The sequence below is a fragment of the Talpa europaea genome (assembly GCF_964194135.1).
Source record: "Talpa europaea genome assembly, chromosome: 12".
Taxonomy (NCBI): domain Eukaryota; kingdom Metazoa; phylum Chordata; class Mammalia; order Eulipotyphla; family Talpidae; genus Talpa; species Talpa europaea.
Window position 1 is genome coordinate 94,481,421 of NC_140079.1, and position 16,997 is coordinate 94,498,417.

The 16,997-nt window shown below is 46.2% G+C and overlaps 1 protein-coding gene across 1 annotated transcript; it reads right to left on the reverse strand.

Moving 5' to 3' along the window:
- Positions 1-825: 825 nt before the first annotated feature.
- On the reverse strand, positions 826-11,139 carry BFAR (bifunctional apoptosis regulator; the record flags this gene model as incomplete). Its single annotated transcript, XM_084251578.1, has 7 exons — positions 826-1,018; positions 2,507-2,709; positions 3,918-4,091; positions 5,567-5,711; positions 8,304-8,473; positions 9,460-9,664; positions 10,877-11,139. 7 exons carry the CDS (start codon positions 11,137-11,139, stop codon positions 826-828), a joined length of 1,353 nt encoding a protein of 450 aa, XP_084107704.1.
- Positions 11,140-16,997: the final 5,858 nt, after the last annotated feature.

Below are 16,997 nucleotides of genomic sequence, written 5' to 3' on the forward strand. Positions count from 1 at the left end.
CAATGTACAGAATGTTTCCTTGAACAAAAGGACTATCCTGGAGTTTATTTTACAGGTTAAATTCTTAAAAACAAATCAATTTTAAGTAACAAGGAGGCAGCTCAGTCTTGTGTAAATCACTCTCCATTAATAGCTGACATCCACTCACTCCCCCCCTCAGGGAAGAGCTCCAGACACTCAATGAAGACAAGTAGAAAACAGTGACAAGATTGGTTGTCATGATTCCAGTCTCAACTGAATCCTTTAAGAGGTTTGACTCTGAACCTTTATAGCAACTGGTCCATAAGAATCATGGATTGAAAGGTGGGTTTTCTGTCTTTTTTATGTGCAACTTTCTATGCCTATGACAAAATCTCTCCCCCTCAACCCCACTCCCATTTCTCTAAACTTGAGGAACAGGCCTGGTCCTACAAGCCTGGTCTCAAAAAGACTCAGGTCCCAGAGTTCCAGCTGACCCTGGGAGCTCCCGCCAGTCACTGAGGTACCACAGGGGGACTGCCACGAGCCAGCCTTCTGAAGTCGCCCACGCTGCTCGCCTGAGGACCCTGGGTCCTTGCCAGCTGTCCTGGCTGGCCTCCCAAGTCCCTGTGAGGAAGGTGGCTGTGGGAGGCTGCTGCTCTGTCATCCAGGAGCTCTGGGTGCCAGTCCTTGCCGCCACGATGCCTCAGGCTGAGGGAGAGAGAACCCGTCTGTAGACAGACAAAGCAGCACCTTGCTTACCAGGGGAAGGAAACAGGAGGTCCGCTCCCTCCATGCCCCACTTAAGCCTCAAAGCTCAGAAGTCAGGGAGGAAGGTAAAGTCGCTCAGAACCTAGGCTGTGCCAGTCACAACACCTGGGTTTCCAGACGTCGAACTTCCTTGACCACGAGGTCAATGTTAATAATTGGGTTGAAGTACAGGGCCCAGTAAAATAAGCAGTTACAAACAAACTGAGGAATGAGGGGCCAGAACATGGCCACAAAAAGCCCCTGTGTCGATACTTTCCAAAAATGGCTCCACATTCGCTGAGGCACAGTCCTGAAAAAGAAGAGACACATTTGAGAGCGGAATCTTGACAATTTCTTAAGATGACATCCAGGCGCTCAGACCCCGGGCCTCTTTCCAAGGCAGAATCTGGCTGCCTGGGTTGCAAAGACCTTGCCTCCTGCCCCCATCCCTGACAAACCACTGTCTGGCTCCCTCGGGACACAGCAGTCCAGTCCCCCTGCTAGGCGAGGCAGCCCCAGTCCCACCTGCTTCACTGTGGTATTTTTTAACTAAGTCGGCATTTTCTCTGCTAGGTTGTGTGTAGACTGTCTTCTTTACTCAAAGATCTGCAGTGCTCAGCAGAGAGTCTGGGGCCGGGTAGGAGAGCAGTTAATGGGCATGAATAAATGAGTTCTCTGAGCTGCAATGAATGACAGAGACTGTCAGCCCCTCAGAACTACTGATGAAGCAGTTCCTGATGGATGAGGCCAAGGATCCTTGAGTCAAAGGTTGTTTCAGGTGGAAAGGATGCTGGTGCCATGCTGCTCTGCCTGCCCAGCTGCCAGCCCTTCTTCTGTTTTTTTTTTTTTTTAAAGATTGATTTATTTATGCATACAAGAACTGGGGCACAGGCCAGAGATGTGGGGGGTGACAGGTTTCACCAGAGACAAGAGTAGGGAGCAGAACAGGCAGAATGACTGAAATATACTGATGAGCGGAGCAACCCGGGCAAGACAGGAAAGGTCTGCTGCGCCATGTGGGTAGCTCCCTGGCCAGGGATCGAACTCGTGCTGCAGTGGCTGTGGACAGCCTCATAGATTGCGTCTTAATCTCTTGCACCACCAGGGAGGCCCCCAGCCCTTTTTCTGGAGCATCTGAGTTTTTCTTGGGGGTCCCTCCCTCCCCTGTTGTTTTCATGTGTCTGGACAGGGCTGAAGCCATCCCCTGGGTGGCGAGGTGGGTGCCTGGCTCCAGCCTGGACACACCCAGCATGAGGGGTGTGGTCGGGTGGTGTGATGTGACCCAGGCTGGGTCAATGAGAGCAAAGGTTGGTGAGCCTGAGGCCCTCATAAGTGGTAGGGGAAAGAGGCCCTCTCTTCCCACCGGGATTGCCAAGCTACTCAGATCTCTGCCTGGAGTGACCAAAGACCCACACATATTGCTGCCTGAGGCTGAACAACATAGCAAAGAGTGTGTGGAGGGGCGTAGGGGGTGTTAGTCCTGCTGACAGCATTTGGATCTCTGGGGGCTCAGCTGAGGATTTCCCTTTTTAGGAAAGGCCATTTCTGTTGCAACTAAGAGCGCTGACTCAGTGACTGTCTAGTCAACTTTTTCATATCCAGAGACATTACTGCCATGCCCACTGGTGGCAGAGTAAGATAATCTTCCTCTTCACTGCTTAAGTAATGCTTCTAAACCAGGAGCTATGAAAGGAGTCTTTTCGTGCTTGAGTTATGTCAAAGAGGACTTTCCCACCTCTTGGTGTTTCTTTCCCAGTTCCTCTTACTTCAGCCAGCTCCAAGATAGAAACATACTTACTTCAGTTCGCTTCTTGACCAGATCCTCCAAAAGGAAAATAATTCCAGAACGGAAAGTAACATGGCATTGACAATGAGAAAGCGTGATGTCCAGTAGTGGACCTCCAGCCAGTCCCAGGCAAACTCGGCCATCAGCTGGTAGGGCAGGAAGGAGTATTTGACCAGGAATTCTCGCCACTGCTTCCAGGTGGGCTCTTTAAGATCCTTTAAAGGTAACACACACATAAAAATAAAAACACATAAGGATTGACTTTCACGCGACATACTGTGGTTGTCCCAGTAAGTTTTTCATTCACATACACACACACACACACACACACACCACGCACACCACACACCAAACACACACACAGAGCAATCTAAAAATAAAATTTCCATCCATCAATTTACCTGTAATAATCCCAATTGGATAAATGTTACCAAAGAGTTTGAAATGAGATGCATACATAATTGTGGAAGTCTAAAAGTAAAACTCAAAGCATGGATTATAAATAATGGAGTTGGCATGACTTGAAATGAACCACTTTTTAAATTTCTTTGTCACTGCATGGATAATGCCAACAATTTTCTAAATTCAACACCTTAGGTGTGGTAGGATGATAACAGGTGATGGGGAACATGAAACACACATCTTCAAAAAGTAATTCTATGTAAAATAAAACGTTAATTACAATATTAACAGGTGATTAGCAAGAGAACCCAAACAACTAACTGATGGCATTCAGAAGGTTAATGGAAGCTCAGCAAGACAGCAGAGACAGAGTGTTCCAGAAAATAAGCTAGCCTGATGAGCAGGCAGTTGCTAAGGGGCTTGTTCAAAGGATGGAAAGGTCTCAGCCCCAGGCCAGCAAGGGCAGGAAACACTGGACTCTGGATAATTAGAGGAACACTGTTCCTAATTCAATATGATCCACCAACAATCCTGATGGAATCTAGGGATCAAACTGAAGAACCAAGGGCCTAGGGTGGGTAACTAGCCCTGCCAAGGGCCCTGTGGTCGGCTGGCGTGGCCTAGTGTTCAGAGGCTGACAGGATGTGTACTCATTCTGCTGTGTGGCAGGACAAGTAGTTATCCTTTGGGGATCCTGTTGGGAGACAGGTTACCAAACTGGAAGACACATAACCTTAACCCTTGGGCAATCTGGACCTATGCTATATCTTCTATAACAAAAGCAATGCTGTTCTTTTCCTTTTCCAAGTATTTCAGAGGTAGCCCCTCTTGTTACGCAATGCAGGAAGCAAAACAGGCTTCTGGGAGTGGGGAAGTTCCTCTTTACTTTCTCCTGCAAGGGTTCTCCTTCCCAACTCCAGTGAAGGCCAGCTGTTGTTTGCTGTTCCACGCCTGGCTCCGGTTGATTCCAGTTCCATACCAGACTGAGGGAACAGCCACCCAAGCCACTCTGTAGACCTACCAGAAGCTTGGTGATGATGCCTTCCCCAGAGCTGTCTTCTTGCAGAGGGCAGATGGTGTGGATGAAGGGCAGGAAGGTGTCTGTGTAGTCAAACAGGTAGAGGTACAGTAGCCCAAGTCTGGGGGAGCTCTTGAGGGCATAAAGCAGGAACAGAGACCTGCCGGGGTTCACAGCCTGCAGAGGACAAGGCAGGCACAGGCCACATCACAACCACGGCTATCAGCACCCCATCCTCCATGCTTCCCAGACTCATTCCCATGGCCTCAGCCTCGGTGCATGATTTGCACAGACAATGAATGAATGATAAATCACTGCCAGAATTTAAAACCCATAAGAGGACTGACACTGGCCACAAAAAGTTCAGCATTTGATGGCATTAACTAAACCAGTAACATAATAAAAGTGGTGGTTTTTTAAATTAAGGAACAAACAGATCTGAAACTTATATAATGTAACAATGCAATGTCATTTTAATAAAATAGCAGCAATGCAAAAAAAAAAAAAAAAAACAAGTCTTCTACCTTAGGACATCCATTTCCATTCTTCAAAAAATTTTAAACTACTGGGTTTTTTTTTTTTTTCAGTTTTAAAGTAATACATGTACATAGTTAGACACAGTGCACAAAAATGTATCAAGTGACAGATAATAATCTCCTTCCCATCCAAGTCTCATTCCCAGAAACCCTGTTAACAGTTTGTGTATCCTCTGGAAGTACTTTATGCATGTGCAAACACAGAAGTACATACAAAGTGCACATCTCCCAACTTGCCTTTCTTCACTTGCAGTTAACAACACACCCTGGGCAGACTTCCTCATCAGCACGCCCCGAATCGCCCCCTTATAGAAGGGCACTAAGTATGGGTGTGCCCTATTTATTTAACCTGTTCTGAGAAACGTGCAACCAGGTTGCCTTCCGTGTCAATGATACTATCTTGTTCAATATTTTCTGTGACTCAGACATTCAGTTCTCACTACGACTCTAGGAGGTCATGTAGTGAGGAGGAAGTGGACATCAAAGGCCCAGGTATAGGCTGGTGTGTCCAGAGCCAGGGTGTCTTGCCAGCTCCTGGCAAGAAGCCTGCTAGTGATCACTGTGTTAGCTATGCCGCCTCGGCTCTAAATGCAAAGAAGTGAGATTATAGGTCAAGGAGTAGATGCGACTTAAATTTGAATTGTTACCAACAAATTGCTCTCCAAAGAGACTGCAGCTATTTCTGATCTGCAAAACTGATGCGCAGAGCATTAAATGTTTTCATCCTTGATAGCATCACAGGGGCAAAAAAATGCCACCCGGTTGTTTTGGCTTACTCTGCTCCTGCCATTACTTGTGCAGTGAAATACTGCATGGGAGGAAAGGAGTGTAATGGACCCAGAGACAAAAGGGATTGTGGGTCAGGCTCAGTCCACGCCTCTGACACTAAGGTAGAAATCTATCAGATGACAGTCCTAGGGCTTGTGGACACAAACCTACAGGCAGAGGGAAACCCGCCCACGGAGGCCTTACAGTCCAGCACAGGAGCGCGGTTCCTCCAGGGAGGGTGCGGCGTGGGGGCCTCAGCTGTGTCACCAATGTTTCCTTAAACAGCGGGCATGCAAATGACAGCTATGCATTTGTATGTCTTCTATTAAAAAAAAAGTAAGAGTTCACCTTGTACTCCCAGAGGTTTTGGGGGGGCTTCACACCGAGGGCTTTGATGCGCTCCAGCTCTATAAAGATGGCTCTCCTGTGACTGCTGTTTTCTATGGCATAGGGCACCCTTGAGAAGTCTTCCTCTGTCAGGGTTAAGAGCAATCTATGGCAAGGGGGAGACAGGAGATTTCTTATGAGATTATATGCTGGACGCAAACCTTCCAAGGTCAAGTTTCATCTTATCAACACAAATACTTCAGTCTGCGGTAGGACCTTTAGTGTATGAAATAATATTAATAACAGCAAACAAATGAATGCTTACTATCTGCCGGTGACTATCTGAAAATTTAATAAGCCACTGCTGATGTATTTAACATCTCTGCAGGATGGGTGGCATTATGCCCATTCTGTGGATGAGAATCTGGTTGGAGAAAGGGGGCAGCACGAGGCCTACCCAGGTCTGTTTTGCTCCTAACTTGGCCCTTCTAGGTAAGCACTCTGACCTCTCACACATGCCTCTATTTTTCCAAGTGTGTATGTACAGAAAAAAAATCAGACAGGAACCAATAAAACATTATGACATTAAGAGCAGTTGTGCTGGAGAACTGATTTTATGAAATTATAGCTTCCCTATTGGCTCCTTTTCAACAGAAAATGTGACCCCACCTCCACATGTGACCCGTCTGAACACACCTGTGCACCCCTAGGCACACGCAGCCTCTAGAGGAGTATAGACGGAGGCTCTTTTGTGGATAATTTGGCAATGCTTATGACAGTTGTAAAGATTTATCTCTCTCTGACTCAGCAATTTGTTTTTTGCAGTTTTTGGGCTCTATCCCCTGGAAGGAAGGCAGCTATACCAAGACAGATTGTACTAGATTTATTTATATATGCATACAAGAGCTGGTATATAGGCCAGAGGTACAGGGGTGAGAGGATTCACCAGAGAGAGTGGGGAACAGAACAGGTGGATCTACTGAAATCCACTGCTGAGGGGAGCAGCGGGGAGACAGGAGAGGTCTGCTGCGCCATGTGGGTCAGCTCCCTGGCCGGGGATTGAATTCAGAATGCAGTGGCTGGTGACAGCTTGATAGTGCTGAAACTTTAAACCCTGCATCACCAGGGAGGCCCTAGAGGTTTTTTTTGTTTGTTTTTTTTTTTTTTTATTTATACAAGCACTGGGTACAGTCAGAAGTGCAGGAGGGTGAGAGAATTCACCAGAGCCAGAGCGGGGAGCAGAGCAGGCAGAAGGACTGAAGGACACTGCTGAGGGGAGCAGCGGGCGGCAGGAGAGGTCTGCGCGCCATGTGGGACCCTCCTCCGGTGGCCGGGGAGCAGCTGGGGATTGAACCGGCATTGCAGAGGCTGCGGGCAGCTTCGCAACCCAGCGCTCAACCGCTGCGCCACCGGGGAGGCCCCCTAGAGGGTTTTTTTAAGCTACACTGTGGAGAACCTCTACCAAAAAATGACAAAGTGGGGGGCATTCTGCTTCCCCAAAGGAGTGTCAAGAATTGAAAGCTCAGTTCAAGAGGAAAAGTGACTGAGTGGAAGGTGGGGCAGCCTCTCGGTAAGTGAACTACATGTCTGCGATGAGGGAGAGCGGCTGCTCTTAGTACTGCCTGGGGTTCTAAGTAACAGCCATACACAGTCCAAAGAGGGGAGGGATATTGAAAAAGATGGACAGTGCTCTGGCCTGGAAGTGGGTGTGGAAGCTGTTGGGGGCAGAAGCAATTCTGAGGTCCCTGTATACCAGAGCATCCACTACAAGGTTGTTGGGAAGAGGGGAAAAAGGAGACAACTCATGTCTATTGGGAGAGCTGGTTTAAACAGACTCTAGCATACACGAACATACCCATATGTACATATCCTTATAAACATATTTATTTAGTACAATCATATTTTTGGTTTAAATAAATTTAAAAAATTGTATGTGCATGTCTGTATAAACATTGGGGAAAATATGGAAAGATACATGATAGATGATAATAGTGGTTTTCTCTGAAGAAAAGGATTGCAAGGGTATTTCAATTTCCGTATTCTATACTTCCACATCATTTTAAAATAAGTATTAATCTATATTACCTTAATAATCGGGAAGCAACAGATAAATTAAAATGCTAATGGCATAAAATGTTACAGTCACTTTGGAAAAGTTTGACAGTTTCTCAAAATAAAAGTGACTTCAAAATAAAAGTGACTTCGTGCACAGCAACTTCACTTCAAGAGAGTATTGAAAACCTATGTCTATAACAAAACTTGTACACAAATGATCACAGCAGCATTATTCATAAAAGCCCCCAAGGGTCTGTCAGTTGAAGAAATGATAAATAAAATGTGGTATATCCATACACTGGAATATTATTCTGTCATAAAAATGAACGAAGCACTGACCCATGGGACAATTTGGACGAATCCTGAAAATTTATGCTACGTGGAAACATATAAGTCACACATAAGGTATGATGCCATTTATATGAAATACTCTGAACAGGCAAATTCAAAGACAAAAGTAGAATGGTGGCTGCCAGGGATAAGGGAGGCGGGAAATGAGAGCTGACTGCTAAGAGCTTTTTTGGGATCGGGGTGGTGAAAGTGTCCTCAGGCTAGATTGTGGTGATGGCTGCACATTTCTGTGAATATATTAAAAGTCACTGATAATACACTTGAAATAGGTGAATTTTATGCAAGGTGGACAGCTCAATAAAGGTATTTTTAAAAAAATGTCAATGATGTAGCAGAAGATTTTGCTTCTCACCTTCCATTTACTCTTTCAGATAAAAACCTGTCCCTGTAGAGAGAAGCCCATGGGCCCAGTTGCTCCAGCCAGAGGACTACTTCTTCTGCTGTCCATTTGGCGACAGCTTTGTGGACCAGGAGGTCGTGCTCAGATTCCCTGCTGCTCCAGTGGTACACGAGCAGGACCACCTGGGGAGAAGTGATAGGACTTAGGACATGGAAAGGCAGAGATGCCAGGTTCTACATATGTGAATATGGGGCAGGGCTGGGAGTGGCAGAGCGAAGGGTTTCCCAGCTGGTACACCAAAAAACGCAGCCACACCAGAGATCTCAGGAGCATAACGCTTGGGGGGCTTGTCTCTGCTAATTGTAGGGCCACAGGGGAACAGAGGCAGCAATGCAGCTCACGGTAGGGCATTTGGGAGCTCTGTATCCTCAATGCTAACATGGCCACAAACTGACTCCTGCCTTTTCTAGTAGGAAATTTATAATGAGTTTTTTGTAGCATGAAATTTTTTTTTTTAAGATGTATTTATTTATTTATACAAGCACTGGGTACAGTCAGAAGTGCGGGAGGGTGAGAAAATTCACCAGAGCCAGATCAGGGAACAGAACAGGCAGACTGATGAAATACACTGCTGAGAGGAGCAGCGGGCGTGGCAGGAGAGGTCTGTCGCACCATGTGGGACCCTCGCTGGCAGCCGGGATTGAACCGGTGCTGCAGAGGCTGCGGGCAGCTTTGCAGCCCAGCGCTCAACTGCTGCGCCACCAGGGGAGGCCCTGTAGTATGAAATTTTTAGAGAAAACTGTCTCTATGCTGGAGCTAGTAATGTGCTGTGTTCCAGATGCCGTCATCAAGGTAGATCTGGTCTGAGCTCCCAGTTACAGCACTTTCTGTCCTTATAGCCTCCTCTTTAAAATGGGAATAGTAATGGTGCCTGTTACATAGGTGACGAAGAGGGTGAAATGGGAGAAAGCTAACATTTATTGGGATCTGAATATCCTATTTTTACTTGAGTAAGCAACTGCCCCAAAGAATTATACGACCCAGCAGATTTCAACGTATGAGATGAATTACCACATGCAGTTATGTCATCGGTCACTTAGGTGTCTTTCAACAGCCCTGACTGCAGTGGAAGCCATGAGGGAAGGAGGACAGTGAGACCCAGACTTACTGCCACACAGGATAAAGCTGTGAGCACTCCAGAAAAGAATCCCCCTCCTCGCTGCTGGTTCGCTCGGCCTGTGTTGGGAGCCACAGAAAGCTGATCATTCCCGTATTTCTGAAAGGCTGCAAGACTCTGGACTATGTCATTGTTCTGCTGAATGTCTTCGTGCCGCATTCTAATGGCATCAGGAAAGAGTTTTTCGATGGCATCCCTATGGAGAACAGACAAAGAAAATCACTAGGCAGTGGTTTAGTGGTTTGCCTAAATATACTTACATCAAAGTCAAAATGAAGTAGGCAACATTTAATGTTATAAAAGTGCTCCAGAGGAATGGACAAGAAGATTGGTAACTGCAGAAAAACAGAAACCACCTACAAGCTAATCAGAACCTGGTATGTTCTTTTTTTTTTTTAAGATTTATTTATTTTTGGGCCTCCCCGGTGGTGCAGCGGTTGAGCGCTGGGCTGCGAAGCTGCCTGCAGCCTCTGCAGCACCGGTTCCATCCCCGGCCGCCGGCAAGGGTCCCACATGGTGCGCAGACCTCTCCTGCAGCCCGCTGCTCCCCTCAGCAGTGTACTTCGTCAGTCTGCCTGCTCTGCTCTCCCCTCTGGCTCTGCTGAATTCTCTCACCCTCCCGCGCTTCTGACTCTACCCAGTGCTTGTATAAATAAATAAATAAATCTTTAAAAAAAAAATTAATTCACCAAAAAAAGGTGACGCTAGTGACAGAAAGACCAACTATCAGTCCATTTTAAATTATATACAATCAAAGGACTGGCCTTCACTTTAAGAGTCACCTTCAGGTAAATCAAAGTTGACAGGCCAAAGCAAAGTGTTTGTAAATTCATGTCTGTGAAAAAGAGAAATGGCTGGGCTAATGTTTTCATGGAGCTTTCTGGTATTCTGTTATCAAGGAGGCAATAGATGAAGAGACAAGACTTTTAGCCTCAAAGATCTCACAGGCACTTTATAATCAGTCAAAATGGAGGCAGAAAAGAACCCTAGGCCTGCAAGGTTTGGTCACTGGTTGTGTGATGCTCTTCGTGAGAAGCTGCTTCTGTTCGCATGGTAACTGGAGCAGAGTTCAAAGATTAGGAAATCTGCATCAGACCAGTTACTCAGAACTGCACAGCTACACCGTGTTCTCTGTTAGGCTGAGGGTGTTCTCGGGGGTACGAATCAATGAAAGTATCATATGACAGACGATTATAACCAGAATGGCTTTTCTTCATTTCCATCAATGGCAGACACAGTCACTGTGAGAAAGGGCGTCTGGGTTCTCAGGTCCTTGAGCTCAGTGACTCATACTCCAGCAGACCCAGGACGACCAGGAGGTCGGCCCTGAGCCCCGACTTTTCAAACATGGCTGCCCACTGAGCGTTACCACAAGCTGTGTGCGCCGCTGACACGGCCTGAGCATTACCTGAGGAGAATATTGACTTTGGGGAAACCTTCCCATTTCTCTCTGCATTCCGGGCACTCCGTCTTCTTCGAAGCGACCCACCACAAAGCCAGGCAGTGCCGGCAGAAGCTATGCCCACAGTTCAAGGTGGTGGGGCTAACCAGGATGTCATAACAGCAGTGGCAAGAAAATTCACTGACAGAAATCTGGGGGCTGGTGCTCTTGAGAGGGTCGTCGTCCTCAAGGCTCTCTGTGTTCGGATTGTTGTGCTGGGACGCCTCCATCTCAGCAAATTCTGGGGTCCACAGGCAGAGAGAATTCTAGACCCCGAGAAGTTCTGCAAATCATCATGAAATCTAGAAAGGGGAGAGCAACAGAACAGGGCAGAGCGTTGGCCAGGTGTTGGAGGTCACTGCTATGCTATTAAAGTTTGGCTTTTTAAACACAACAAATTTGACTTATAAAAAAAAAATTCACATTTCACAAACCAGGTATCTACCATGGCCTTTGTTTTTTGGCACATTTGTCAAAGTCCTGGAAATGAGGGAAAGCAAGATAATGTGGTGGAAAGTTCAATGGACTTAGAGTGGAGAATTCCAGATCCTTTTCTTTCACTAAACTCTTTTGAAAATCTGATTTCTCTGGGCTCCTTTTTCTCAATTAAATTTCTAAGGTCCTTTCAATGTGTATGGTTTAAAATTAACCAGCTTCTGGGACTACATCAAATTAAAGAGCTTCTGCACAGCAAAAGAGACAATAACAAAAACAAAGAGAAACCCCACTGACTGGGAGAACATTTTTGCACCCAACACTAATGATAAAGGACTGATCACAAAAATCTGCAAAGAGCTGATGAGACTCAACAACAACAAAGAAAATAATCCAGTCAAAAAATGGGCAGAAGAGCTAAAAAGAAACTTCTCTGAAGAGGAAATGCAAATGGCCAACAGGCATATGAAAAAATGTTCAACATCACTTGTCATCAGGGAAATGCAAAAAATCAAAACTACCATGAGATATCATCTTACACCAGTGAGAATGGCACATGTTAAAAAAACTAGCAACAACAAATGTTGGCGAGGGTGTGGAGAAAAAGGAACTCTTCTGCACTGTTGGTGGGAGTGCAAACTGGTCCAACCACTATGGAGAGCTGTGTGGAGATTTCTGGACCTACTAAACATAGAGCTTCCATAGGATCCAGCAATTCCACTCCTAGGTATTTACCCAAAGGACACAGAAACATCAATTCCAAAGAGCACCTGCACCCCTATATTTATAGCAGCACTATTTACAATAGCTAAGCTTTGGAAACAGCCCAAATGCCCAAAAATAGATGACTGGATCAAGAAGATGTGGTACATATACACCATGGAATATTACTCAGCATTCAAAAAAGATAAACACATGCAATTTGCAGCAACATGGATGGCGCTGGAAGGGATCATGCTCAGCGAAATAAGCCAGAAAGAAAAAGAAAAATACCGGATGGTCTCACTCATAGCAGGAATCTAGAAAACTTAAATAAGGGACCAGGAAAATGAATAACTATAAGAAAGTGAAAATCAAAATCAACAAAAAACTATGAACCAGAGACACTTTTTGGGGGGTGGGGGGCGGGAGGGGAGGGATTGTGGTCAGAATGGGGGGGTTGCAATTGTATGGGGAATATAAAAATAAAATTTATTATAAAAAAAATAAAATAAAATTAACCAGCTTCGTGGCCTAATAAAATGTCTGGAGTTGGCCACAACAGGTATATTTCATGCAAATAATACATCTTAACCAAACAAAGCCGCCTTCCCATTAGGTATTTCTTTCTTTTTTTTTTTTTTTAATAGAGGCATGTTTTATTTATTTATTTATTTGTTTGTTTTGTTTGTTCATGCACTGGGTACAGTCAGAAGCGCGGGAGGGTGAGAGAATTCACCAGAGCCAGAGCGGGGAGCAGAGCAGGCAGAAGGACCGAAGGACACTGCTGAGGGGAGCAGCGGGCGGCAGGAGAGGTCTGCGTGCCATGTAGGACCCTCCTCTGGTGGCCTCCTCCTCTGGCTGGGGAGCAGCCAGGGATCGAACCGGCGCCGCAGAGGCCGCGGGCAGCTTCGCAACCCAGTGCTCAACCGCTGCGCCACTGGGGAGGCCCAGGTATTTATTTCTATAAACGTGATTTCAGAGGCTCATGCAGGAGCAGTAGCAAGAAGTGAGGGGCCTTGTTTTCCATGGTGCCCTGTGCCAGGTCACCTCCCTTGTGGCCCAATATGCCCCTTTCCCCCAGATCAATCCCAACAGGCGTGTCATGCCCTCCGGAACTGGGCATCTTGGTGCCACAGAAACACCAATGGCAAAGGACCAGGCTCTTCTTGTTCTCACCAGGTCCTGGGAGGCTCTGATCCGAGTGATGGGATCATGGAATCAGAATCTCAACTCCCCAACTCCAGCCGCGCAATTGTACAAAGTACCTGAGTACTCAAGTCATCTCGAGGTCTCTGAGCCTCACTTCCTCAGCTGTGAAATGGTGGTGACAGCACAGACCCATCAGGGCTTTTAAGGATTGGAGACAGAGAAAGTGGCTGGAGGGCCAAGGTAAGTCAGGCCTACAATCATTCATACAGATGATCACAGCACAGGTGTCTGGGGCAAGTTTCTCAATCTTGATATTGCAGTTGGTGAAAACAAAGTATCAATACATCACTCCTGCTCACTCCCTCAGGACTCCTGCTGGGCAGGGCAAGTGGGGGGAGGGGAGTGTTTGAGGCTTTCCTCATGAGCCAGGTCCTCCGCTTCCCAGGTGGTCTTTTCCGCTTCCCAGGTGGTCTTTCAGGCACCCCACCTTGGCCAGCAAGAGTCCCCCACACCCCGCCCCGTGTCCCCCAGAAGTATCCCAGGCCGCCCCTCCACCTGCCAGCACAGCTCTCAAGGGTGCTTCCCTAGTCTCTCTCCCTTTCTTTCCTCTGAGCACCTCCTCCTTCTCCTCTCTTTCTTTCCATTGAATTTGGTGCCAGCACTTTAAAAATCTGATTTCACGTAAAAATCCGGATTACTGGCTTTTGTTGCAAAATTCCAATTTGGCTGCTCACCCTAAGGAACTCGGGGCGAGCTGCTGGTTTGCCAGGGTCCTCGCCCCGTCTTCCTGGCCTGTTACCTGCTGGACCCCAGGGGATGTGTGTGCCTCAGGCCTCATTCCACAGCACAGGGAAGTCTTCGGAGGCTGTGGATGAGAGTGTGAAGTTTCTAGGTTAACTGACCTCAACGTTAACTGGCCTTGGTGTTAACTGGCCTCAGGCAGAAGCTTTGCAGTGCTCAGCAGATTCTGTGGGTGAAAGGTTCAGGAGGGACCTAAGGGCACCAGCCAAGTCTGAAAAATCTGCCAGCTTTATTCTCATCATATATCCAGAGACATAGCTCAAGCCAGATGGAGTGAGAGTTTGTGGGCTCTTCCCTGAATCGAATATTTCAAGGCCTTAAAGACACTTATTTTAGAACTTAGAGGTAGTATTTTACCTCCTGGTTCTGAGAGACAGTGTGATATCCCTCACTTTTAAAATCAGAAGACGTGTCCTGAGTCCCAGCACCGCTATTTATGAGGCATGAACTTGCCAACAAATTACAGGAGTCCCTGCAACCCCAGGTTTTACTTTCCTCAATTTTAGTTACCCAAATCAATTGCTGCACAATGACATATTCTCAAAGAGTGAGAGACTGCATTGGCATAACTCTTATTACACTATATTGTTACAATTGTTCTATCACTAGTTATTGTTGATACTATCTAATTTCTAAATGAAACTTTATTCTAGGTGGCATGGAGGGGCTAAAACAAAGCATGGATAGGGCAGGGGACTCTTTTTTTTTAAAGATTTATCTATTTATGCATACAAGAACTGGGGTACAGGCCAGAGGTGCAGAGGGTGAGAGGATTCACCAGAGACAGAGTGGAGAACAGAACAGGCAGATTGACCCAAGTACACTGCTGAGGGGGAGCAGCAGGCGTACTTTGGTCCTTCTGCCTGTTCTGCTCCCTGCTCTGTCTCTGGTGAATTCTCTCACCCTCCCACAACTTTGGCCTATACCCCAGTGCTTGTATAAATAAATAAATCTTAAAAAAATAAAATAAAATGCCAGAGTCAAGAAATGGCATAAAATCTAAGAAAGCACTAACATGGGAACCATGACATGAACACACACACACACACACACACACACAACGTATAATTGACCTTTTCTGAACTGTTCATGGGTTTGATTTGTTGACATAACTGATAGAAACAATCACCGCAGGCCTCCACGATGGGTGGCCTCCACGATGGGTGGCCTCCACGATGGCTGGCCTCCACGATGGCTGGCCTCCACGATGGCTCCAACATACTATTACCAGGAACCTTTTCTGTTTACCCAGAGAAACAGCTAACTGATAGGGTATCGTTGTCTGAATATCTATGGGGGGGGGGTGAGGTGGGAGGGGGGCAGTGGGACACCATAACCTCTTGCTAATTCTATATAATTAAACAACCTGAAGTGGACTTGGCTATTCCTCCCTTGCAAGGAAATGTTATTTGTCTGACTTGGTCAAGTGTTTATCCACCAATTGACCCAGAGGGCTGCAGTCCAGGAGGAGGCGGTGGCTGTTACCTGTTTGATTCTCTAGCCACCCAATGAACCATGCAGTAGAGTCAACTAACACAATCTATTTTATTGAGTGTATCAGAGAAGAATACATTAATTCTGAGCTTAACTGGGAGCTGTCATAGCTTATAAAGATCTCAGTATGTAGAGATGGTTCACTCTTTAGAAACTGTAAGCTTCAAACTGGTTCATTCATCAATGATTACGGTTCTACTTCTTTATTCAACAAAACGCTCATCGTGACTATAGCATATACCTAATATTTTGGGAATAATGATTTTAGGGCTAATGCATTGGGATTCCAGCCTGAAAAATACCTTAGTCGTTTCTTAGCTAAGATGCTTATTGCAAGAATAAAATGATTTTGACTTTACTTGGACCTCTAATTAGGCTATTCGTCCTCATTACGTATTACCTGGTGACAGAATAACAGCTTGATGTATTACTGATCCTTATGTGAAAGGCACAATTCGAAGGGATAATAATTACAATCATCTCCACTTTACAGATGAGACAGAGCCAGGCCTTAAATCCCGGTCTGACTGCCTTCTTTCCACCCAGATGCCCCAGGGCCCTCCCAGGAGACAGTGTATGGATGCCACCCCTTCTCATGCTCCTTCGCATTTATTGTGTTGACTTTTGAGGTACAAAATTGGCTTAGGGTGAAGAAGGCGGGCAGTCTTTCATGCCATTTCTTCAGTTCTAATTTACAGACTGAGTCAACAAGGGAAGAAGATTTGCCTTTTTCTCTGTCTGGAAAGATGCCAGGGCGCTGGTGGGCCTGGGAGGAGTAACTAAGATTTGAGTCTATATTGGTTAAAAGGAGGTGTAGCAGGTAATCAAATATGTGAATACCTTCCAGGAAATTTGAAAGGAAAGATGAACTAGAAGCCAGCATTTTAGTAATTTTCTTTTTGTGTGTTTTTCACTGGGCGAGGGGATACCTTCAAAGGATGAGCTTTTTCAGTCTCTCTGAAAATCCCCAAGAATGGCTGTCTTTGGTCATTTCCATGGAGACGGGATGTCAGCTGGCCGGGAATGGCACCCCTGGTGATGCTGAGGCCTCAGTGCACAGTGCCCAGGGGTGCTCTGTGGTCTGAGATCAGGGCAGGAAAACTGCCCACTGCTCTCTGGGCTTAGGTGGCAGCAGTGAGGTGGCATTTGTGCAAACGACACGGTGCCAGGCCCATTCCAGGATATGGATATGGTCACACCCGCTCTTACAGGGCTGTTTCCATAGTAAGTTTTCATATTCTTTTCCAATAAGGTCTCGCTGCCTTGATTGAAGAAAAAAAAAAGTGGAGAAACTACCCATGCATGATGTAGAGAGCGACTGATTTGTTTTTTAAAAGGGAACTATATGTACGATGTTGCTCTAAAATGTTTTATATATGCTTCAGAGACCTGTAGTAAACTGCATTGATAGTTAAATAAGAAAAAAACCACCATTTGATTTAAAGCCTGGGCTCATAGCACCAGCCTGGTCCGGCCTGCCACGGAGCAGCTGCTGCAAAGCTGAGGG